We start from the raw sequence: 25,234 nt of genomic DNA, 5'->3' as shown, positions 1-25,234 counted from the left end.
TCTGGAAAGAAGGAAGTGAAAGTGAGTCCATCGGGTGAGGATTTTTTTTATTCTGAGAAAGATTGCCCAAAGAAACTTTTTTTTACTTTTTTTTTTTACTTTTAACTTTTTTAAAAAAAGATAAATTAGTCCTTGAATAAAGCAGCGAATTTAATTCTTATTGGACTGCCTTGGAAAGTTTTTGCTTTTTCTTGTAACAATATTTTGTGGATTGAAGTAACCGTAACATTTCCTGTTTCTCCGCTTGACGTGAATGGATTGATTTTTTTCCCCCTCTATTTTTTATCACCTTATTTTTTGGCTTGAATTAAAACCCTCTCTTTATTTTAACAAATTCTTCCTACCATTTGTTATTAAATTCCACCAAAGACAATTAAAGATTCTTGTTTTCCATAAGCTTGAGACAAGTATGAAAAAGTCAAAATCTGCCATTTGGAAGCCAGAGTCTGGAGTTCTTTTTTTTTTGAAACAATGTATCCTTTTTGTTCATTCCTTTTTGATCTTAATGACTTTGTAACTGAAGGGTTTGCAACTTGCTTACAAAATCTGATAAAGAGCCAAGGGCAGGAATTGTTTTTTGCAGGTGCTCTTGGAAAATATTTTGGTAAGAGAAGGAAAAGGAAAGAAAAAGATAGAACCCGTTCTTCTTTGAAGAGTACTTTGAAGAACTTGTGCTTAAGTTAACTTAAAAAATATATATACATACATACACATACACATACACACACACACAAAAGAGGCTTGGAAGGCTAGAGTGGCAGTGGCTATCAGACTCTTTTTTTCTTTTTTCCTCCTCCTTTTTTTGGGGGGGGGGGGGGAAATGGATCAATATCCAGATTAGGAAACCTTAAAATTCTGAAATATCCTGGCTGGAATTCAAAATATTCTGGAAGGTCGTAAAACGGGGCAAAAGGCAATGGTCCACTTAGCAACAGAAATTCTGGGCTCAACTGTGGTTGTACGTCAAGGACTCCTTGTATCCAGAACTCTGAAAATCTGGGTTGACGTATCCAAAGCAAAAGTAAAGAACGAGAGTGCTTTATTTTAGAAAAGACGACTTTATTTCGGCTTTGAGACTGTGATTCCTATAAAAATACAAAACCCTTCAAAAATACCTCACTTTTATTCCGAACTATGTCTTTAAAAAAATATACGTACTTGGCAGTCCGCTCCTCGTTAAGAGGCTTCAATGCTAATTAATTCTGAAGATACAAAAATCACGTTACGGATCCCGGGAAATTCAGAATTAGTTTTCGTAGACTCCAAGCGGAGGGGATGGAGATTAAATACAATCTGGAAAAAGGTAAACAAAAACCTGCCAAATGTTAATCCCTGACGATGGTGAATTAAATCGCCTTCTGTTTGCCACTCGCTGAGCTCCAGGAACGTTTTTGGGGATTTACTGATTGTGCCGGGCGTAAAATACTTGTGCGCTAAAGGAAGCACCAGTCCAGACATTCGTTCTGAGGTAAGGAGGCTGCGAGAAAGGAAGGAGGGAAGTCAAATGTACTCAGAGAATTCCTTGATTCAAGCAGAGAAGGGAAAAAATATGGGATTTCCCAAGAAGTTGCTCTTCTTATCCCAGCTCAGAATATTTTTTTGGGGGGAAAAAAATAAACACAGCACCGAGATGATTCTGCAGAAGTGATCAGTTGCAGCTCTGCTTCCAATGAGGCTTTGCACGAAGCCCAGTTGGGCCTCCCCGAGACCCCCGAAGCCCATCGTCCTCCGTGGGTTATAATTCATCCCGCAGCTGAGGGGGGTAGTCCATGCCAAAAAAGGAAGTCGGCCTCCGGTGCACGTCCCTCTCCCGTTTCACGAAGGCGGTGAAGGAAGAAACGCAGTTGCCGATAAAATGGTCGGCCTGGCCCAGGATGTACAGGTCTATCTGGGCCACTTCGGGCTGCAAATGGACCACTTTTACCTGCGATGAGAAAACAGCCACAATGCGTTGTCTTTAAATTTTATTTATACCCCTCTTTTCTTACTTTTTATAAATAACTCGGTGCTCAATATATCTCAGACAATTTCCTCCTCTCATTTGTACCACCACAACCACCCTGTGAGGTAGGCTGGGCTGAGTGACTGGCCCCAAAGTCACCCAGCTGCCTTTCGTGCCTCAGGCGGGACTAGAACTCCCCATCTCCTGGTAACTGGCCCAAAGTCGCCCAGACGGTTTTCATGCCTAAGGCAGGACTAGAACTCCCCGTCTCCTGGTGATTGGCCCAAAGTCACCCAGGCGGTTTTCATGGCTAAGGCAGGACTAGAACTCTCTGTCTCCTGGTGATTGGGCCAAAGTCACCCAACTGGCTTTCATGCCTAAGGCAGGACTAGAACTCCCCATCTCCTGGTGATTGGCCCAAAGTCACCCAGGCAGCTTTCATGCCTAAGGCAGGACTAGAACTCCCCATCTCCTGGTGATTGGCCCAAAGTCACCCAGCTGGTTTTCATGCCTAAGGCAGGACTAGAACTTCCCATCTCCTGGTGATTGGCCCAAAGTCACCCAGGCGGTTTTCATGCATAAGGTGGAACTAGAACTCACCGTCTCCTGGTGATTGGCCCAAAGTCACCCAGGCGGTTTTCATGGCTAAGGCAGGACTAGAACTCTCCATCTCCTGGTGATTGGGCCAAAGTCACCCAGGCGGCTTTCATGCCTAAGGCAGGACTAGAACTCCCCATCACCTGATGATTGGCCCAAAGTCACCCAGCCGACTTTCATGCCTAAGGCAGGACTAGAACTCGCCATCTCCTGGTGATTGGTGCAAAGTCACCCAGCGGGTTTTTGTGCCCAAAGTGAAACTAGAACTCGCTGTCTCCTAGTTTCTAGCCTGGACTATTAGCCATTTTTCTTGGAGATAAAGGACCACAAATAAACCACAAGTGTGAGGTATGGAGGTCCCCATCTGCTGATCCCTGGTGCTGTGTATACGATAATATTCATTCCCCCCCATTATAACTTCCTATAATGGCCAAACTATTTTTAATTTGAGTATTTGGCTTCCCAATACCAAATGTGAAAGCTTTTTTTTTTTCCTTATTGGAGTTTTATTTAGTCTCTTTTCCAAAGAATTATTTTGCCCCCAAAGTTTATGCTCTTAATAATTCATCCAAGATGAATGGGGAAAAGAAACTGTCACTTGTGCTAGATGGTGTGTGGGTGGATTTGCCCCTGGTTTTTACTTTTTAATTCTTTTCTCATTATTGTGTTGTTTTTCATGTTGTTATGTACACTGCCAGAAGTTCGGCTGCATCTAAATTACATTAAAATTAACTTTTGGGGCACGATCCAGACTCCAAATGCTGAGTTTTGTTTTTAGCTGACCTGGTACACCTCAACTTACAATGGTTTGGTTAGTGACCAAAGTTACAAAGGTGCTTAAAAAAAGTGATTTATGACCATCGTTCACACTTATGACCGTTGCAGCGTCCCCAGGGTCACGTGATTGACATTCGGATGCTTAACAACTGACTCATATTTATGACAGTGGCGGTCTCCTGTGACCTCCTTTTGTGACCTTCTGACGAGCCAAATCAATGGGGAGGCCGGAGTCACTGAACAAGTGCAGTGATCCACTTAACAATGGTGGCAAGAAAGGTCATAAAATGGGGCAAGACTCAGTTAACAAATGTCTCTCTTAGCTACATCAATTCTGGGCTCAATTGTGGTCATAAATCGAGGACTACCTGTATACCACCGTCAACACTGGTGTCAGGTTTCCTAAAAATGCCCTAATTGATTCATGAGTATCGAGCCAAGTTTCAAAAGAAAGCCAGTCATTTATTAGGAGCACCATTTCGGCAATACCGTATTGCAGTCAGACCTGAGCCTCATTTGAGTTATAGCTGAACTTTGGCCCTGTTCCTCCCCTCCCTTCAGTCTGTGTCAGAAATCACATTTCCCAATGAGGTGCACCCCTCCCAAGCCTGCTGCGGTAATCTGAGATCTGACTCTAGCCGAAAGTATGCGTGGAATGCCCCCCCCCCCCTTTCCTCCCTATGACAACTTTAGGAGTTGACAACTGGTAGAGAGAAGCAGAATTTCCTTCGATTGGAGGTGGAGATTACCTTCTCTTCGAAAAGTTGCTGTATCTCTTTGGTGTAGGGCTCCGAGTCGGTGGCCACGTATACGGCTTTGGCCTCTATCTTCTCCACCCACAGTTTCAGGGCCCGCTTGATCTCTTTCAGATCCGGCAAACACATATCCATGGTCAGGGGTGCGGCGGTGTTGCGATCGTAGCCCACACACTGAGGCGACGCCATTAAATGCGACTCCGCAGAGCCCTCCTTCAGCAGGTTGCAGGCGTTTTTCTAACGGGAGACAGAACGAAGGGAAAAATATCAGCGCTGGTGAACAGTCTTCGTATCGATGTTATTAGCTTTGGGGATCCATGATTTCGTAGTTGCGTGACTTACGACGCCTCATTTAGCGACGGCACAGACCGTGCCAAAGGTGCTTTTTTTCAAGAGGCATCTGGACTTTTTTTCTTTTCTTTTTCCAAATTTTTAAAAATAAAAACAAATAAAATCATCCTCCATTACAAAAATGTAGAAAGTGTGTCAATTGGTTACAGAGTTTTCATGCATCCCTTCCACCTCTAATTCATATCAAATTATCTACTTTACATCACATATATTTATATATAATTGCTATCATCATACCTCATCCTTCATATGACTATAGTTGTCTTAACGTCCCTTTATAAAAAAACATTCCAAAATTTAAAACAAAACCACATAGTGGCATTCCCTTGTCTATTTTCAATATCATCCAATCACATTATTCCTTTATAACACATTCAAAATAAAACAAAATAATTATGTTGAATAACAGAGTTTTTAAACCTCTTTTCTTAATCATTGCTTACAACTTTTATCCAATTTCCCTTTTATCCTGTCAATGCAAATTATTACATTATTATCATTATCAGTCATTTAGTTTGATTGTGTTTAACTTACTTTTCCCCCTTTTTTCACCATTTAAAAATTTATACCAAATTTACAAAGTTTTTAAACCTCTTTTCTTAATCATTGTTTACAATTTATATCCAATCTCCCTTTTATCCTGTCAACAGAAAACAGGGCAAGGGCACACATGCACGAGGCATGCAGGAGTGGGTGGGTCACACATGCATTGCATTATGGGTGCGGGGGGTGGTATGTCACATGTGCTGGGGCGCGTACATGCCCACACTTTCAGCACGCAACAATAAAAAGGTTAGCCATCACAGCCCTCGACCATTCTGTCCAATCTCTTCCTGATTCAATCTTTGGGCTTTTGGAATTAGTGTGGCCGCCAAAAACCAGCACAGTCACGGGGGACAGATTCTCTCTGTCGGTCACACCTACCCAGTCTGAACCCATGCGCAGATGAATCCCCACGTAGGGTCTGCTCAGGAGGGACTTGATGTAGAACTCTCCTTTCTCCACCATCTTATCGGACCAAACCACGTAACGCTGCAGGGGCCGGTGCTCTTCCAGGACAGGAAACCGGGCCGGGGCACCCGGGAGGGCGAGAACGGGATGCTCAGAGGGGGGAAACCTAGGAGAAAGAAAAACTTCATTATCTGTCCTTTCTCTCGATGACCAAAGGAAAAAAAAGAGCTTCCAGCCTGGCTGAAAGTCTGAATCAAGTGGACAAGAGATCTCTGAAGCATGGGAATTTGTTTACCTTTAATATATAGAATACTTTATTGGCCGTGATTGGACAAAGAAATTGTGTCCCATTGTACATGCAAAGCACCAGGGTAATAATAATCACAATAAGGATACAAATAAGAGGGGGTAGTAGAGAAGAATGAGAAGGACAATCTCTTCTCTCTCTATAAAAATGGCTGTGTGGTGTGTGTGTTCCTGCATTACTCTGGAACGCCTCGAGCAATTTCAGCCAAACTTGGTGCACAGATGACTTTCTCTCTGGAAACAAATAATGTGGGGGTAAGACACCCCTAACACTCCTCGGGGGGGGGGGGAAGGTATTCTGTTAAGATACAGCCTGTTGTGCCTTAAAATGGCTTCTACCGTACTGCCCTAAAATGGCTTCTGCTGTACAGTGGGGTTGTTTGTGGGGTTGCCATGGTAAGCTTCACAGTACTCCACCAGGGGGCTCCCTCTGGTAAGGGGGGAAAATCCAACATTAGAAATTGAGGCGACATTCATGGAAGGAGGGTTGGGGGTAAATATATACCTCGCAAGTGCCAGGTTATCGGTTATCAGCTAGTAATAATAACACAACCACAGAACATGGGTAACTATACTTAGACACAAAATAACACTGTGAGGCTTAAGTGTTCAGCAAAGTGATTGGGGGGGGGGAGAAATTGCCTTTGTGTCTAATTGCCTTCCAGTGCTGTCCCGAGGGGGGAAGGGGGATGTTGAAACAATTTATATCCAGGATGTGAAGGGTCTGTATGTATTTTCTCAGCCCCCTTTTTCACTGGTGCCGTATTAAACATATATGCCACTCATATCTCACTAACAAGTGATTCTAGGTGGCTTAAAAGAGAGGTACAAAGATTAAGACATTAAATATTAAATAAAAGAGAGTTAAACCAGTTAAAAAGCAGGGGACTATGGGATGGAGGTGGGCTTTTCTTCCTACCGTGAAATTATGACATGTCCTGATAATAAGGCCACATTTTTCTGGTGGGCAAAAATATAAGCCCTCCTCCGCAAATAAGCCCCCTGGACATCCCCCCACCTCTGGCCAGGCAGAGCGCCGCTCACCAACCTAGCGGTATCCCAAAGGTGCCAAGCCGTGGGAACCGGGGGGGGGGGGGGAGGCAAAGGTGATTGCGTTGCTTAGCGCCTTCAGGATACCGCTAGGTTGGTGAGCGGCTCTGTGCCCAGCTGAAGAGGGGGGGTTGCCGGGCGGCTGCTCTGTTGCGAGCGGGCTCCCAAAGAGCCGGGCACAGCCTCATGGGCGAATGGCTGCCTTGCGCTGTCGCAGCAGCGCAGCCATGAAGCGACCACACTCATGAGCAGCCACCCAGCAAACCCCCTTTCCAGACGGGCGCAGCGCCATTCACTGACCTAGGGGTATCGCCAAGCTGCGCGAGCGCCTGTTCGCCACCGCCCAGCTCCTGCGGCTTGGCGCCTTCGAAATGGCAGTAAAGGGCACTCTGCACGGCTGGAGGGGGGGTTGCGCGAGCGGCTGTTCCACTATCGCTCACGCGCCTGCGGCGGATTTAAGCTATTTTGGACAGTGAGTTATCCTTTTTTTAAAAATTGTCTTCTATGGATGGAAGTTTTGCAAACTCCTCCTACTTTTTAAAGTGAAAATATTGGCTTTTCTTCTATTACTTTTTTTTTCTTATTTTTTTCCCCCCAAAACAAACACAACACATAAAATCTTCCTTTTTTACATACTGTACAAAGTGTATCAGTTGGTTTCAAAAGACTTTCGTGCATCTCTTCCACAGTCATCAAGCATAATTCATATTAACTCAAGTATTTTAACTCAGATATTTATACATATTACCATCATTATACCTCCATTTAACTACAATTGTTTAATTGTTATCCCTCCTTCCTTCCCTCCTTCCTTCCTTCCCTACTTTCTTTTCTCCTTCTCTCCTTCGTTTCCCCCTTCCTTTCCTCCTACATTCCCTCCTTCCTTCCCTCCTTTCTTCTCTCCTTCCTTCCCTCCTTCCTACCCCCCTTTCTTCTCTTTCTTCTCTCCTTCCTTCCTTCCTCCTCTCCTTTCCCTTCTCTCCTTCCCCTTCCTCCCCTTTACCCTTCCCCTCTTCTTCCCATTCCTCCCTTCTTTCCTACTCTTACATTCCCTCCCATTCTTCCTCTGCCTTTCCCTTTATCCTATTCCTCTCCTTTCTCCTCTCCTTCCTATCTTTCCTTCTACTCCTCCCTCCATCCACTCTATCCGTTGTTGTGTTTACATATTCTCTTTTTTTTTTAACCTATGGATTAAATCTTTTTTTTTTTTTTCACAATACTGGCTTGGATGAGTTTCTTTTTCTTTTGTTCCATTGAAGAGCCTTGTTTCTTTTAAGCTTGAAATATAAAGAGGATATAAAAGGAATATAAAGAGAGCAGTAACATCAGAGGGAAAAGAAGTTACACTGCCACTTGGAGGTTGGAGGCTGAGTTCTGGAAATATTTTTCTCTCTCTTTTCTTTGATCATTTTGACCTTGGACTTCAAAGGTTTTAGCTTGCAAAGAGATAAGATGGGTTTTTTTTTATGCAGCTGCCCTTTGGCAGCGAGAGAGAAGTGAAAAACAAAGCTTTGTTTTCCAACTAGAGTGGCAGTGTTTATAAATTGGACAATGACACAATACCAAGAAGAAACCATAACATTACAACAGGTTATGTTTGAAATTCAAAAATTATTAGAAACATCAGAGAGAATTGAGAAGAAATTGGAAAATATAGCTGGTAATATAACAGAATTTGATGAAGATAGCCAGCTAATGGGAAAAATGGAGGTTAGAGTCTCAAAAACCCAAGGGAAAAATGAACAAAGAGGCAAGATAACTGTGGATGTATTGACAGGGATCTGTGCGTGGTTGGAAATGGAAAGAATGGAACATGGAAAGGGAAGAGAGATGGAAAGGAGCTCTAGCCCAGATTTCAAGGTACAGAAGGAGAAAAAAGAGAAGGATGGAATTAAGGAGAGGAACTTTGACAAAAGCACTAGTGATAACCAAAGATAAGCTGATTAAAGAAGTTGATGGAGGGTTTCGAGAACTTTTAAGACATGCAACAAGCAACAAGGTGCGAAGAGAAGTCCACACAAACTTGATTAAGGAAATAACCAGATTAATCCCACATAAGGCAAAAGGAATAAGACTGTACTACTACTGAAAAGACACAGGTTGAGACATGAAAACTATTAACAAAATACTAGCTAAATAGTTAAAATTAGAGCATTATGTTAAAAATGAAGTGATAATGGATATAGCTAGGTAATTGATAATGATATAATGTATACATATGTTATTGGTTTGACAAGAGAAAATTTGGTATAAATTTTTAAATGGTGACCATGAAAGGAAGTTTAGAAATGTTGTTATGTATGAAAGCCCATAATATTGAAATTGGATATAAATTGTAAACAGTGATTAAGAAAGGTTTAGAAACTTTGTTATCAAACATAATTAATTTTTATTTAGAACGGTTCACAAAGATAGAATGTTGTTGGATGATATTGAAAATGGACAATGGAATGCCATTATGTGGTTTTGCTTTGAATTTTGGAATATTTGTTATAAAGGGATGTTAAAACTATAGCCATATGAAGGATGAGGTATGATAGTAATATATATAAATATGCTTGATGTAAAATATATAATTTGATATGGATTATAGGTAATGACTGTGAAAGGGATGCACGAACGTTCTTTGTAACCAATTGACATACTTTTTATAATCTGTAATGGAATACATTTTTATGGTGTTTGTTGTGTGTGTCTTGTGTCTATTAAAAAATAATAATAAAAAAACAAAAAAACAAGACCAGCATATATGTGTATGTATGTGTATATATATATATGTGTGTGTGTGTGTGTATACATATATATATATGTATGTATGTATATATATATATGTATGTATGTATGTATGTATTAGATTTTTACAACCCTCCCTTTATTTATCAGCACAAATACAACAACACACACACACACACACACATATATATATGTGTGTGTGTATATATATATATATGTATGTATGTATGTATGTATGTCTGTCTGTCTATCTATCTATAGATATATAGATATATAGACACACACACACACACACACACACACACATATATATATATATATTGCATTTGTGCTGATAAATAAATAAAGGGAGACTATATATATGTGTAGATTTTCACGGGTATAGGTCGGAGCTGCCGTCTTTGGAATGATTGGTTGTGTGGCTGTATCAGGATTGGTAGATTGGTGTTGATTGGTGCTGGCTGTGTGTCCGTTGTTGTTTCGTGTTGTAACAGCCTGGGTGGTGAATGGGGCTCATTTGTGTACCAGGGCTGGTTTCCAGATGTCTGGTAGGCGGGAATAAATATGTAACATTTATTCAGGGAGGAGGGGCAGGATGTGCACCTCTCTAATCTCACTAAAATGCAATTGTCGACCCAGGATCCTTCCCTGTGAGCAATTCCCAACTTTGCTACCTTCGGTTCCAGCTGTCCTTGTAAAAGGCGCTGAAGGAGAGGCCTCCGAATATCTCCGACCTATCGAACTCCACCGCAAATTGATCCCAGAAAGGCCCAAAGGGATTCCCGTCCTGCAGAGGGAAACAAATGGGAGGTTGAAAAAGGAGGGCAGGACCCTTCCTGAAAATCCATGTAGGTACTTGAGTTACGACCACAAGTGAGCCCAAAACGTCCGTTGCTAAGCGAGACACTGGTTAATTGAACGCTGACCTATTTTACGACCTTTCATGCCACAGCTGTTCAAATTAATCACTTCAGTTGTTAAGTAAGTAAGTAACCCGGTTGTTAAGTGAATCTGGCTTCTCCACTGATTTTGCTTGTTGGAAATTCGCAAAAGGGGATCACGTGAACCCCGGGATATTGCGACCGTCATAAATGTGAGTTAGTTGCCAAGCTCTGAATTATGATCACATGATCACGGGGATCCTGCAGCAGTTGTGTAAAAAGCAGTCCGCAGTTCATTTTTTTCAGTGCTGTTGTAACTTTGGTCACTAAATGAACTGTTGTAAGTCGAGGACTACCTGGATAGCTGGATAGCTAAACTCAGAATAGAAATATGGGGGGGGGGGGGGGGAAGAAGTTGCTGAAATAATTCACAAAGCATATAAGATAGTCCTTGTTTGTGGGGTTTTTAACTACCATATTTTCCAGAGTATAAGACGCACCAAGGTTTTGAAGAGGCAAATTTTTTAAAAAAAAGTTTTTGCACTCTGCAAACCTCCCAAAAATGGCCCGTTTTTCACGAAAACAGCCCCCCTTTGTTTTCAAAAAAAGGGAATGAAGAAAATCAAGAATTACAGGCAGTCCTCGACTTACAACAGTTCATTTAAGCAACCGTTTGAAGTTATAACCGCACTGAAAAAAAAGTGACTTATGATCGTTTTTCACAGTTACGTTTGCCGCATCCCCAGGGTCACGTGACAAAAATTCAGATGCTTGGCAACTGACCCATATTTATGACGGCTGCAGTGTCACAATTCCCATTTTGTGGGCCTTCTGAGCAGCAAAGTCAATGGGGAAGTCGGATTCACTTCACAAGCAGGTTACTAACTTATCAACTGCAGTGATTCACTTAACGTATTTTTCAGACTATGAGAGGCACCGGAGTACAAGGCGCACCAAGATTAGGTAAAATTTTTTTAAAAAAGGTTTTGCAGTTGTTTTTTGCGAAAAACGGGGCATGCAGAGAGTTTAAGAGGCCTGCAAAGTGCTCCTGGGGGCTGGGCAGAAATGAGCAAAAAATGGCCTGTTTTTTGAGAAAATGGGCCCGTTTTTTGCCAAAAACAGGGCAGACATAGCCTTTAGGACAGTGTTTCTCAACCTTGGCAACTTGAAGATGTCCAGACTTCAACTCCCAGAATTCTGGGAGTTGAAGTCCGGACATCTTCAAGTTGCCAAGGTTGAGAAACACTGCTTTAGGAGGCTTGTAGAGTGCTCTTAGTGGATGGGAAAGACAAAAACGAGCAAAACATGGGCCATTTTTGTGTGAAAACGGGACATTCATAAGCTTTGGGGGGCTTGTAGAATGCTCCTGGGGGCTGGGGGGGAGCAAAAACTAGCAAAAAACAATACATTTTCCAATCGTTTTTGCCCTCCCCAGCTCCCAGGAGCACTTTGCAGGCCTCCCAAACCCCCTACACATCCATTTTTGCAAAGGGGGTGGGGTTCCAGGCAGCCAAAAATGCTGTATTCAGCGTATAAGACGCACCCAGATTTTCACCCTCTTTTTTGGGGGGGAGGAAAAGGTGCGTGTTATACTCTGGAAAACACGGTAGCTACTGTGTTAAGAAAGGTCATAAAATGGGGCAAACCTCCCTTAACAAATTTCTCACTTTGCAATGAAAATTCTGGGCTTCAATTGTGGTCGAGGACGCCTTCCATTTATCTTTGTTTTTAAGTAGAAAAGTTCTTGAGTTCCCCCAGATCCTCAGAAGTTGCAGGGGGTGGGTGGGGACAACTCCTACCTTCATGGGGCACGTCCTTTTGTCAGGGCTCCTCTGAGCTGCCGCTTCGAAGCAGTAGCCCCCCCTCTTGCCAGGGGGCCAGTGGGTGGGCGCCAGCTTCTCCATAAACTCCTCCAAGCTAATGACTCGGTGGTATTCCAGGAGTGGGGCCAGCTTGAAGTATTCTTGGTAAGGAACGTGTAGCTGCGATTAAAAGGATCCCACATTTACACAAATACACTGAATTATTAATTATTAACCATAGCAAACCCACGTCGTAGTGAAATAAAAAAAAAGATGACCCCTTCCTATTTTTGGAGGACTAAGGGGCAGGTTGGATACAGTCTTGAAATGAGTATTGGATCTTAAAAAGGGAGCTTGCAATGAACTTCACGGTTAGATCAGAGCCACTTAAGCTGGGAACCAGGAGTCGGGGAGTTCTAGTCCCGCCTTAGGTACAAAAGCCGAGTGAGTGACTTTGGGCCAGTCATCAGGAGACAGGGAGTTGTAGTCTCGCCTTAGGCATGAAAGCTGGCTGGATAACTTTGGGCCAATCACCAGGAGATGGTGAGTTCTAGTCCTGCCTTAGGCATGAAAGCTGGCTAGGTGACTTTGGGCCAATCACCAGGAGATGGTGAGTTCTAGTTCCAGTGTAGGCATGAAAGCCAGCTGGGTGATTGGATCAGTCACTCTCTCAGTCCAACCCATCTCACAGGGTGGTTGTAGTAAGGAAAATAGGAGGAAGGAGTAGTAGGTACGCTCACCACTTTGAATTATTTATAAACAATAATTAAGATGGGATAAAAATCAATAACATATCAAAAGCTCTTGAGTCCTATCCAACCAACCACCTTTGGAGTGATGGGCAACTGTTGTGACTCAGCAGAAGCTTGCTGTGAGTTGTTTCGGGATGCAGGATAATGAGCAGCTGTTGCTCGTTAGGATCATCTCCTGGAGATAAAAGACTGATGGTGCCACGTCTTAGTTGCAGAAGTCAACGTTCGTCATTCGTTAGTTCAGTTTCGTTCCTGTTCGAGTTAGTGATTCAAAGAGGCACTTGGATAAGTGATTTGCTTTCTGAAAACCTGGTTTGCTTTAAGAGTTTTGTTTTTGCATTTGCTGTGTAACTTTTTGCCAGAGACTTTATCTATGTTTATTTTGGGCTCGCGGCCAGCTTGAGCCGGGACTGATAAAGATATTTCCTTTGAAGTTCTGTCTGGCTGTCGTTTGTGAACGAGCGAAGAGGGGGGTCAGAACAGGCAACATATAAATTTAATAACATACGTACATTTGTGTAGGGCGGTCTGTGATGCCGGTACTCGATCCACGGAGGCACAGCTAACGTCCGATTCATCGTCTTAGCGAATGCCAAAGATCCAAGGAAGTGATCTGCTTGATTCCCAAATCTCCCTTGGAACAAAACAGAAAGGATCATTTCTTACTCACTGGGTAAGGAAAGGGCAGCATTAAATCTAGACAGGCTTTTATGAAGAGCTTTACTGCTTTTTGAGTTCAACCACAAGGCTGAAATTACAGATACGGGAATCCTGAAAATTTCTGCTGCTAAGCGAGATGGTTGTTAAGTGAGTCTTGCCCCATTTTAGAACCTTTCCTGCTCCAGCTCTTAAGTGAATCACTGCAATTATTAAGTTAGCAACAGGTTGTTAAGTGAGTCTGCTTTGGCTGTCAGGTCAGAAGAGATAATTGTATCACCCCAGGACACTGCAACCACCTGTGCCCCAAGGTTGGCTTAACGGGTCAGGATTCCCAAGGTGCACAGGGATGATGGGAGTTGTAGTCCACAAGTCATAAAAGGCCACAAGTCCAAGTCATAAAAGGCCCATGGTTCCCCACTCCTGCCCTAAAGCCTGGTTTAACTGCCCCCACTTGCCACCAGGACTCCAGGGGATGATGGGAGTTGTAGTCCATCAGTCATAAAAGGCCCATGGTTCCCCACCCCTGCCCTAAAGCCTGGCTTAACTGCTCCCACTTGCCAGCAGGACTCCCGGGGATGATAGGAGTTGTAGTCCACAAGGCATAAAAGGCCCATGGTTCCCCACCTGTGCCCTAGAGCCTGGCTTAATCGCCCTCCCTTGCCAGGACTCCCAGGGATGATGGGAGTTGTAGTACAGCCCCCAAAGGTAGGCGTCCCCTCGGAGGCCGGCGGTGCAGGGCTGATGGGCAAAGCGAGGAGAGCCGGGGCAATTCCCCCCGCTCCATGCCGTCCACTCAACCCGGCGGCGGAGGGGCAGGAACGGCAGCCCCGAAAGGAGCGAAGCGGCTGAACCGGGCCTCACCCATGCAGGGGCAGTAAAGCAGGTATCCGGACGGGTCCCAGCCATCGTCGTCGGGGCCTCCCAGGCTCGGGAGGGCCAGGCAGAGCAGGAGGACGCCGACTGCTTCGAGCGCCATCGCCACCTTGGCCTACAGAGGAGGCCGAGGCCTATTTAGGCCTCTTGGGCCGTCTCCATAGCAACAGGCTCGCCCGGCCACGCCCCTCCCGCCCGGCGCCGCGCGTCAGGGAGGGCAGGACGGGGTGACTTCCGGTCGGGGCCGGAAGTGGCGCCATGGAGGCCTTGAGCGGCGGCGCGAGCCAGCCCGCCTGAGGGGGAAAAAAAAACCAAAGGCTTGCTGGGCCGGAGGCCTGGTCGCCTCCTTCCTTCCCGGTACCCTCCCCGCCATGGGGCCTCTGCCTCGCCCCTGGCTACTACGGCAACCTTCGGGCCTTCCTCCCTTCCCTCCGGGCTCTCGAGGCGCCAGGAGGGGAGCCACGGCGGCGGCAGCGGTGAGCTCGGAAACGAAGCGGGAAAGAGGCGTGTGGGGGGGGGGGCGAGAGGCTACGCGCCCAAGTACGCATGCGCATTGCGTGAACGTCTCGGCGGGACATTTCGGGTGCCCGTGAATTGAGGGGGGGGGCGCCCGCCTTTCTAAAGCCAAAGAGGGAGGGACACCCCCCCCAAAAAAAACCCTGAAGATTGTCAGGAAGGGTCTTTGGATATTTTTATTTTCCCTTGGGGTCGCTTTACTTTGGCCTCGTGGGGGGTGGGGTTGTTCCTTTTGCATATGAGGCATTTTGGCCTTCCTCGGGACCCGTTTCTCTCAACCGTGGCTGCTTGGAGGTGGGGGGACTTCAACTCCCAGAATTCCCAGAGTGAGAGAAGTCTTACCACATTTTAAAGCATGGTGGGTGGGGAATTCTGGGAGTTGAAGTCCCCCCATCTTAAAGCCTGATGGATGGGGGATTCTGGGAGTTGGAGTCCACCCATCTTAAAGCTCCTGGATGGGGAATTTTGGGAGATGAAGTCCCCTCATCTTAAAGCATGGTGGGTGGGGGATTCTGGGAATTGAATTCCCATCTTAAAGCACGCTGTCTGGAGAATTCTGGGAGTTGGAATCCACAGTGGGTAAGATTGAGGAAAGGTGCCATATCTCAGGGCTGGGATGCTTCAGGTTTCACCCATCAGCCACCAGGAAGGCCTCTTCTCTTCCTCTGGATCTGTGCCAATGCCCTGCTTGATCCCTTGAGGTCCTGGCAAGCAGAGCACTACTCTTCCATCCATCTAAGTAGAGAAATGGCACCCATTCATTGGTTCTGCTGGGAAGAAGACTGGGACTGTGGGTCCTTTGCGCCTGGTGGTTTTGTGACAAGAGGCTTCATAATCCAGCTGGGCTACATCCTGAGTGCCCAGATGTGAGGTGGGAGTGAGGAGAGGAGGAGGAGGAGGAGAATGACTGTGGGCTCCTTAGTGCTCTCTGAGCTTGGTTGTTTACTTCAAATTTCATGACCCAAATAGTACTATAAGGGGGCTGGATTTGTTCCCTGTTCTCCTTCAGCAGTGAAGATGTTCCCTATTGGGGTCATAAAACTGCCTGCAAAAATAGAACCCAGCTCAGAGAGCCTCAAGAACCCCACAGTCCTCCTCTTCCTCCCCCCCCCCCAAAAAACTCCCCTTTCTGGCACTGACGGTGTTACTGAGTTGGGTGGTGAAGCATCTAGGACAGTGTTTCTCAACCTTGGAGACTTGAAGTCCTGTGGACTTCAACTCCCAGAATTCCCCAGCCAGCTGTGCTGGCTGGGGGATTCTGGGAGTTAAAGTCCACAGGACTTCAAGTCTCCCAAGGTTGAGAAACACTGATCTAGGAGAAAACAAATAAGCCCAGAGAGCAGCAAAGACACCCACAGTTCTCCTCCTCCTCCTCCTCTCCCTCTCTACAAACCCATCACTCCCTTCTAACACTGATGGTGTTGCCTAGTTGGGTCCCGAAACGTCTGCAAGAAAAGCATCCAAGTTCAGAGGGAACCAAGGACCCCCACAGTTCAACCCTGAGCTAGAAAGATTCTCTTCTAACAGACACTTAACCTCTTCCCCTCCCCAAAATAGCAACGTAGGAATCCGTGATACTTTCTCTCTGCCCCTACGACTTCTTGAAGTTCCTGTTTCCTGTCCTACAGACTCCTTGTGTGCTTCTGTTACCTTTTGTATGCCACAGGTAGTCTTAATGATGAAAAGTAGCTACAGATGCACCCGTGCCCACAAATGTTTCCATGGAACAGATTAGGCACATTTTGCAGCTGCTTGCCGCAAAGGAGATTTTATGAGATACAGAATACCGGTTGAGATGAATTCCTTTCACGATTCATTCATGGCATTTTTTAAAATTAATTTTTATTTTAAAACACATCAACAGAAACAAACACATAACTTAAAAACAACATAGGAACAATAAGTTCCATCGTATAATCATACAGTGGTTCCGAATTGGTTTATTTGCTTCTATACATTTCTATCTTGCGTTCATAATCTCCTTGTTCGTTATCCATTTTTATGTACAATTCTTTATTTATTTATACTTAGCTACTTATGATCAAGTATTATTTACCTATATTGTGCTTTATATTTTTACTGTCATTTATTCTCTTACATACAGTTATAGGTATACATTCACATAGTTATTCTTTTTCTTTGCCATTCTTATACGTTTGTTATTCCATTTGAAAGATTATAAGGTATAATTTGGAATGCTTTGTTCACACCTGCTGTGACACCACCTTATTTTCTCTTTCTTTTCTCCCTCCCTTCCTTCCTCCTCTCCTTCCCCTTCTTCCCTTCTCCCCTACTCCTACCCTCTTTCTTCTCCTTCCTACCCTCTCTCCTTCTCCTTTTCTCTCTTCCTCCCTCCTCTCCTTCTCTTTCTCTTTTTTTCATTCATCCCATGTGCTTCTCTGGATCGTAGTCAGAGGTTGTTTTCAGCCGGTTTGGACCGGTTAAACCGAACCAGAAGTGGAAATGGTGGGTGGGCCTACTCACTAATCCCTGGCTCTATTTAGGCACGTTTTCATGCTCTGTGCATGTGGGTAGGCCACATGCGTGATCGAAGCGCATAGGCTCAAGCAGAAGTGGACTGGTAGGGAAAATAATACTCGTAGTATTTTTCGGCTCAGTTCCCTGGGGGCACCCAACACACCCAACGCTACTTTACGGTGTCATGTAAACAAAACCTACGAGTCAGCAAAAGGGATAGTACAGATAATCCTTGGCTTTATAACACTTCAAAGCTCCGATGGCACCGGGGAAAAGTTGACTTATGACCGTTTCTCACAGTTACGACCACTGCAGCATCTCTGTGGTCACGTGAGCAAAATTCAGACGCTCGGGCAACTGACGGTCACAGTGTTCCTGGCCGGGGTGTGTGTGTGTCACGTGATCCCATTTTGCAACCACCTGACAGGCCGAAGCCAGTGGGGAAGCCAGACTCACTTTACAACGGTGCCGCTAACTTAACGATTCGCTTAACATCCCTGGCAAGGACGGCGGTAACTTGGGGGCAAAACTCACTTAACAAATGTCTCACGTAGCACCGGAAATTTTGGGGCTCAATTGGGGTCGTAGGTCGAGGACTACCTATATACTTTTACCGCCTTTTAAATGAGGGAAGCTCTCCCTCCCGTTGGGGGATAGCGGAAGCTCTGAGGAAAATCACTGGGGGTGGGGGTGGGGAGTCTGGGCTCACCTCTTTGTGGTTGTGTAACCTTGTCGTGTTTGACTTACTTGGACCGGGTGCAACTGAGTGAAAAGTTTCCATGTTTGCTCACCAAATTCCTAAGCAGGTACACAAACATTGCGGGTTTCCGTGTGTGTCCCACCTGCATGCCTAGCTATGAATTGGAGTAAAGATGAGCCAGTCCTCCTCCTTTGCATGAATACAGGCAGTCCCCGACTTACAACTGTTCGCTTAGTGACCATTGGAAGTTGCGACGACGCTGGAAAAAAACGACGACCACTTTCCACACTTACGACCGTTGCAGCATCCCCATGGTCATGTGATTTACCTTGGCAACTGACTCGCATTTACGACGGTTGCAGGGTCCTGGGGTCACGTGATCCCCTTTTGCGACCTGAAGTCGGGCAGCCAGATTCCCTTAACGACAGTGTTTCTAATTTAACAACCGCAGTGAATCGCTTAACAAACATGGCAAGAAATGTTGTAAAAACGGGGCAAGACTCACCTAGCAAATTTCTCACTTAGCAACCTAAATTCGGGGCTCAAACGTGGTCGTAAGTTGAGGACTACCTGTCCTGCAGTTTCTGAAGCATCCGAGGAGCATATTTTGCAGATTGTGGCTCTTCTTTTAAAGCACAGCAGATGTGATGACTGTATTCAGACAACAGGGCGTGTCGGGTTGCAAGAAGCTAATACAGGAAGTCCTCGACTTACGACCCCAACTGAGGCCAACGTTCTAACCACTGCGCCACTGCGGTTCATAAAGTAGAATTCACTTAACAAATGGGTTACTAAGTTATGAGTCCAGTGGTATAGTGGTTAGAATGCAGTCCTGCAGGCTACTTCTGCTGACTGCCGGCTACCTGCAATTTGCCAGTTCGAATCTCACCGGCTCAGTGTTATTGAGAAATAAAGTTATTGTCAATTAATATAAATGGACTGAATTCGGCTATAAAAGGAAAAGAACCTTTAATAAGTTTTTGCAGGAACTCGGTATGTCTAGTTTAATGAAAAGAAGGACCAGGGGGGACATGATAGCAGTCTTCCAATATCTCAGGGGGTGCCACAAAGAAGAGGGAGTCAAGCTATTCTCCAAGGCACCTGAGGGTAGAACAAGAAGCAATGGGTGGAAACTAACCAAGGAGAGAAGCAACTTAGAACTGAGGAGAAACTTCCTGACAGTCAGAACAATTAATCAATGGAACAACTTGCCTACAAAAGTTGTAAATGCCCCAACACTGGAAGTCTTTAAGAAGATGTTGGATAGGCATTTGTCTGAAATGGTATAGGGTTTCCTGCCTAGGCAGGGGGTTGGACTAGAAGACCTCCAAGGTCCCTTCCATCTGCTATTATATTGTATTGTAATGTTGACTCAGCCTTCCGTCCTTTTCTTTTTTAAGGAAAGTTTTTTTTATTTTTTGTTACATAATTAAAATTCTCTTGTGAATAGAGTATGGTCCGGTTTTCCCCTTTTAACATTTCACATATACATAATTCATTTTACATTGTTTAAGATATTTCATTTTACTAATCTCCTATTCCTAAATTTTCTTTTCTCTTCCGTCCTTCCGAGGTGGGTAAAATGAGGACCCAGATTGTTTGTGGGCAAGAGGCCGACTTTGCAAAACGCTTAGAGTGGGCTGGAAAGCATTGCTAAGTGGCCTATAAGTCTAAGTGCTATTGCTATTAACTGTATTGATTCACTTAACAACTATGGTAAGAAAGGTCATAAAATGTGCCAACACTCTCTTATCAACTGTCTCGCTTAGCAACAGAAAGGTTTGGGCTCATGGTCACGAGTGGAGGACTGTCTATAAGATGGGTACCCCTGTGTAGATTGTGCATCATTTTTTCTCTCTCTACCTTTGCTCCTTCCAGGATCTCTACTGAGGTTATTATTTTTTTGCAAAGCCTTGGTGGATGCAACTGGAGCAGTGAGATGCCCACGGGCAGCCCTTCTCCTCGGTGTGGCCCTCCCCTGATGCCAGGCCTGCCATGACCGCGTTCTTCACCAGTGTTCCCAATTGGATTCAAGATGTCAAGCAGGAAGAGGAGGAGGAGGAGGAGGTGGGCTGGAAACTAGTGGCCAGGCCCAAAGCCCGAGAGAGCGAGTGCCCGGGGAAGTGCCAGTATGAGCTGTCCGAAGCTGCCTTCCCTGGCGTGGAGAAGCTGAGAGCCAGCCCGGAAGCAAGACCGTACTGCTGCCCTCAGCTGCATTGCGGCAAGGCCTTCGCCTCCAAGTACAAGCTCTACAGGTAAGGCCCTTGCAGTGGGGGCGGGGGGGGGGGAGCTTAGAACTGGCCAGGCCCTGGGTTCAAATCCTCGCCTGGCTTGGGTTAGGGAATGGGGGGAATATTGGCAGGTAGGCTGAGCTGCCCAGAGTCATCTTGCAGAGGGCTGGAATACAAAAACGTAATAGATAAAAAGAATACGTGGCTATTTAAAGACTCTAGTCAGTCCTTGAGTTATGACTGCAATTGAATCCTGCAGTTACGGTCGCCACAGGGTCACGACGTGACTGGCCCCGGCCTTATGGCCTTCCTTGTTTTTTGCAGCGGTTGTTAAGCCAACGTACTTATACTTTGAGGGACTCCGGAGCAGGGGGGTCTCCAACCTTGGCCCCCTTTAAGACTTGTGGACTTCAACTCCCAGAATTCCTCAGCTGGCTGAGGAATTCTGGGAGTTGAAGTCCACAAGTCTTAAAGGGGGCCAAGGTTGCTGGCTGAGGAATTCTGGGAGTTGAAGTCCACAAGTCTTAAAGGGGGCCAAGGTTGCTGGCTGAGGAATTCTGGGAGTTGAAGTCCACATGTCTTAAAGGGGGCCAAGGTTGCTGGCTGAGGAATTCTGGGAGTTGAAGTCCACAAGTCTTAAAGGGGGCCAAGGTTGCTGGCTGAGGAATTCTGGGAGTTGAAGTCCACAAGTCTTAAAGGGGACAAGGTTGCTGGCTGAGGAATTCTGGGAGTTGAAGTCCGCAAGTCTTCAAGTCACAAAGGTTGGAGACCCCTGCTCTGGAGCAACTTCAGAAAACCGGACACAATATTCCAAGCCTTCTTCTTTTTATTTTCTTTTTCTTTTGGTCATCAGTTATGCCATCACAAAATTAATTCTTGGGAAGTGTTAGAACACGGAAAGTGAATCTATCAACCTGCCCTGGTTTGAGTTGGGTGGCTGAAGAAAATGAATGAATGAAGTATGAGTATCAGCAATACACAGTTGCCCTCCTTGTTCCTTTTTCTGGGGTCCTTGGTGGGCTCTGAGCTTGGTTACTTTCTTGTAGGCTTTTCATGACCCAACTAGATACCAACATCAGCTCTAGGTGATGGGAGAGATCAAACCCCGCTCCCTTCTGGCATTGATGCTGTTCCCTAGTTGGGTTGTGAAATGTCTGCAAGAAAGCAGCCAAGCTGAAGAGAGCCTCAAGGACCCCTCAGTCTTCTTCCACCTCTCTTCCTCCCCTCCTCCTCCTCCTCCTTTAGAATAGAATAGAGCTGGAAGGGACCTTGGAGGTCTTCTAGTCCAGCCACCTTCTCTGGCAGGAGACCCTGTACCATTTCAGACAGGAAACCTCGGACCTCCTCCTCTTCTTCCTCCTCCTCTTCCTCCTTTTTTTCCTCCCTCCTCCTCCTCTTCCTCTTCTTCCTCCTTTTTCTCCTCTTCCTCCTTTTCATCTCCCTCTTTCTTTTCTTCCTCCTCTCCCCTCTCCCCCCATCTTATTCTCCTCACGCCCTCGTGACCTCAAGACTGGACTACTGCAATGCGCTCTACATGGGGCAGCCCTTGAAGAGCATTCGGAGACTTCAACTCATCCAGAACGCAGCCGCGCGAGCGATCGTGGGTGCACCTCGGTACACCCACGTTACACCTATCCTCCGCGAGCTGCACTGGCTTCCGATCGGTCTCCGGATACGCTTCAAGGTGCTAGTCTTAACTTATAAAGCCCTTCATGGTATTGGACCTGGGTACTTGAGAGACCGCCTGCTGCCAATTACCTCCCAAAGACCTGTCAGATCTCACAGGGTCGGCCTCCTCTGGGTTCCATCCACCAGCCAATGCCATCTGGCTACCACCTGGGGGAGGGCCTTCTCTGTGGCAGCTCCGGCCCTCTGGAACGAACTTCCCGCAGAGATTTGGACCCTCACCTCTCTCCAGGCCTTCCGAAAAGCCGTCAAAACCTGACTGTGCCGGCAGGCCTGGGGTCGATGAGTTATAATAGCAATATAATAATAGCAATAATAGCAATAAGATGAGTTCCCCTCCCCTCTCGACCTGTGTGGTTGTGTGATTCTTGGCTATTTTAACTATTTGTATTTGTATGTACTTTGTGTTCCCTTTTCCCCTTGGAGTTGTTCGCCGCCCTGAGTCCCTCTGGGAATAAGACGGCATATAAATAAAACAAATCTAATCTAATCTAATCTAATCTCCTCCACTCCACTGAGCTACAAACATTCTCTTGTTTCTCCCCCCCCCCCCCAAGGCACCTGGCCACCCACTCTGCCCAGAAGCCCCACCAATGCATGTACTGTGAGAAGATGTTCCACCGGAAGGACCACCTGCGCAACCACCTCCAGACCCACGACCCCAACAAGGAAGCCCTCCACTGCCCCGAGTGCGGCAAGAACTACAACACCAAGCTGGGCTACCGGCGCCACCTGGCCATGCACGCGGCGGCCAGCGGCGACCTGAGCTGCAAGGTCTGCCTGCAGATATTCGAGAGCACCCAGGCGCTGCTGGAGCACCTCAAGGCCCACTCGCGGCGGCCCTCGGGCAGCGCCAAGGAGAAGAAGCACCCCTGCGACCACTGCGACCGGCGCTTCTACACCCGCAAGGACGTGCGGCGCCACCTGGTGGTGCACACGGGGCGGAAGGACTTCCTGTGCCAGTACTGCGCCCAGCGGTTCGGCCGCAAGGACCACCTGACCCGCCACATGAAGAAGAGCCACTCGCAGGAGCTGCTGAAGATCAAGGCGGAGCCGGTGGACATGCTGGGCCTGCTCAGCTGCAGCTCGGCCGTGGCCGTCAAGGAGGAGCTGAGCCCCGTCTTGTGCATGGCTTCCAGGGAGGTGATGAGCGGCAAGAGTTTCCCCGGCATGCTCCCCATGGGCATGTACGGGGCGCACGTCCCGGCCATGCCCGGCTCAGGGATGCCCCCCTCGCTAGTGCCCAACCCTCTCCCGATGGGGATGAGCTACCCGCTGGAGCCCTCCTCCCCTCAGCAGCCTCCCCCGAAGTACCAGCTCGGATCTACCTCATACTTCCCCGACAAGATCCCCAAAGCGGAGATGGACAGCTGCCTGGCCGAGCTGCCCGGAGGCCTTTCGCTGATCGCTGGCGAGCCTTCCTCCTCCTCCTCCCCGCCTCAGCCCACCAGCCTGGAGGAGACGCTCCTCTCCAAGAGCCCGGCTCTCCTTTCGGAAGCCCTCTGTGCTGCTAACATGGATTTCTCCCACCTGCTGGGCTTCCTGCCCTTGAACCTCCCCTCCTGCAACCCCCCCGTCTCCTCGGGGGGCCTGGTGATGGGTTATTCCCAGGGGGAGGCCCAGTCCCTCCTGGCCACTCTGCCGCCCCAGGAGCCCTCCTCGGGAAGCGGGCCCTCGCTCGGCTTCGGGGCGCTGCATCCCTTGCCCTCGGTCTTCTCCCCGGGCTTGGGGGCGACTACGCTGCCACGTTTCCACCAAGCATTCCAGTGAGAAGAGCGCTGGGCGGGCACGTGGATCAGTGGCGGTGGGAGGGCGGGGTGGGGGTGGGGGTGTTGTTACCTCCATCGCGCTCGGCTTCGTTGTCTTTCCAGTGGAAAAAGAGTGGAGGGGGAAACCTCGAGGGAGGATTGGAACTGTGTACGCCTCAGTCCTGGACAGGGAAAGTAGGTTGCAGTGAATAGAATTTCAGGTATTCTCTTTTTATTTTTTCTTTCTACGTTGTTGGTAATCAGGAACCTCACGGGAGTTTCTCCCCCCCCCTCCCTTTGCCCCCCCAGCCTTGCTCCATGGAGCTGAAGCGCGGAGGCCTCTTCCAGGCCAGGGCCCAACTCACACACACCCCTGCCATGTTGCGTCTCCCTCGGTCGGTGTGGCAGGAATGTCCGTTTCCCCTCTCCTCTTCCCCCCCACTTCCCGCCTGAGCAAATCGAGACTTCTCCTCCTCCTCTTGGAGCCAACGAATCTCTGAGGATCACGTTTACTTTTCCACCGTTTCCCCCCCCCCACTGTTATGAATCAGGTGGTGCCCCAGACGCCGTTCGGGGTCTCGGGCACAGCGAAGGCACTGTTTACACCGTGAAATTGGCTCGCTCCGGTTTCACCTCACTACTACTACTGCTACTACTAACTCCTCCTCCTCCTCCTTCTTCTTCCATATCTTCCCCCGTGGGGAAATCCAACTGACTGGCAGCACCTTCCGCCGTTGCCAATTCAGAGGGTTGGTGGCTGCTGTTGTTGTTATTCCCGTCCCAGATCTCTTGAGCAGATCAGAAGGATCCTCCCGACAGGAGAGGCTCCCTGTGATTTCTGGGCTTTTGTTTCCGAAGAGGGCCTCCCAAAAGATGTTAGGGCAGTGATGGCAAACCTCTGGCACGCGTGCCGGAAGTGCCACGCGGAGCCGTCTCTCCAGGCACACCAGCCCTCGCCCGTTGCTCTTCCGGGTTCTGATGTGCGCACCAAACAGCTGGCCTTCGCGTGCACGGGCGCGCCGGAAACCAGAAAATCAGTCTGCGCCGGGAAGCTCAGCTTCCATTTTCTGGTGCTCCAATTGATTATTTGCACATGCGTGTGTGCCGGGGACTGGGAGCTCGGCTTCCCAGTGCAGGCATGCGCACTGGGGAACTGCTCTTCCAGTTTCCGGCAGTCCCTTGTGCACGCGCTACCGTTTCGGCTCTCGGTGCCAAAAAGGTTTGCCAGAACTGTGTTAGGGTTTTGACTAGAGCAGCCCACCCTCCGAGGCCTCTTCCTGAAAAGACTTACTGACCAGGAGGGAGGCCCATCATCCTGTCCTGCCGAGATGTCTTTCTTTTTTCCCCCTATTCCCCCCACCCACCCCCTAAAAAATCTCCTTGTCCGTTCTAAGACAAAGCACGCCGATTGAGGGCTGATCTCGTGTGGCCTTTGGGGGCTCAAG

The 25,234-nt window shown here is 47.3% G+C and overlaps 2 protein-coding genes across 2 annotated transcripts; one reads left to right on the top strand and one right to left on the bottom strand.

Annotated features, from left to right (window-relative positions):
- Nucleotides 1-1,038: 1,038 nt before the first annotated feature.
- POFUT1 (protein O-fucosyltransferase 1) lies at nucleotides 1,039-14,774 on the bottom strand. The gene is made up of 7 exons (XM_087703141.1): nucleotides 14,419-14,774; nucleotides 13,410-13,531; nucleotides 12,143-12,325; nucleotides 10,137-10,249; nucleotides 5,347-5,539; nucleotides 4,066-4,308; nucleotides 1,039-1,924 (listed from the first exon to the last, which is right to left on the bottom strand). Exons 1-7 carry the CDS (start codon nucleotides 14,531-14,533, stop codon nucleotides 1,736-1,738), a joined length of 1,158 nt encoding a protein of 385 aa, XP_087559267.1. The 5' UTR covers nucleotides 14,534-14,774; the 3' UTR covers nucleotides 1,039-1,735.
- PLAGL2 (PLAG1 like zinc finger 2) lies at nucleotides 14,775-24,222 on the top strand. The gene is made up of 3 exons (XM_014074591.2): nucleotides 14,775-14,906; nucleotides 20,003-20,379; nucleotides 22,599-24,222. Exons 2-3 carry the CDS (start codon nucleotides 20,120-20,122, stop codon nucleotides 23,809-23,811), a joined length of 1,473 nt encoding a protein of 490 aa, XP_013930066.2. The 5' UTR covers nucleotides 14,775-14,906; nucleotides 20,003-20,119; the 3' UTR covers nucleotides 23,812-24,222.
- Nucleotides 24,223-25,234: the final 1,012 nt, after the last annotated feature.

The sequence above is a fragment of the Thamnophis sirtalis genome, unplaced genomic scaffold (assembly GCF_051295495.1).
Source record: "Thamnophis sirtalis isolate CommonGarterSnake01/CBP01778 unplaced genomic scaffold, rThaSir2_p1.2 scaffold_26, whole genome shotgun sequence".
Classification (NCBI taxonomy): domain Eukaryota; kingdom Metazoa; phylum Chordata; class Lepidosauria; order Squamata; family Natricidae; genus Thamnophis; species Thamnophis sirtalis.
The sequence above is the reverse complement of the archived record's forward strand: the minus strand, read 5'-3'. Positions and strand labels throughout refer to the sequence as shown.

What these genes read in the sequence shown, in the direction of transcription:
- PLAGL2 (XM_014074591.2), top strand. Translation starts at nt 20,120, where the DNA reads ATGACCGCGTTCTTCACCAGTGTTCCCAATTGGATTCAAGATGTCAAG. An exon ending in TCCAAGTACAAGCTCTACAG is followed by an intron (nt 20,380 to 22,598) that starts GTAAGGCCCTTG and finishes CCCCCCCCCAAG; the next exon opens with GCACCTGGCCACCCACTCTG.
- POFUT1 (XM_087703141.1), bottom strand. Translation starts at nt 14,533, where the DNA reads ATGGCGCTCGAAGCAGTCGGCGTCCTCCTGCTCTGCCTGGCCCTCCCG. An exon ending in AAAGGACGTGCCCCATGAAG is followed by an intron (nt 10,250 to 12,142) that starts GTAGGAGTTGTC and finishes TTCCCTCTGCAG; the next exon opens with GACGGGAATCCCTTTGGGCC. An exon ending in AAGGACAGCTGGAACCGAAG is followed by an intron (nt 5,540 to 10,136) that starts GTAGCAAAGTTG and finishes TCTTTCTCCTAG; the next exon opens with GTTTCCCCCCTCTGAGCATC.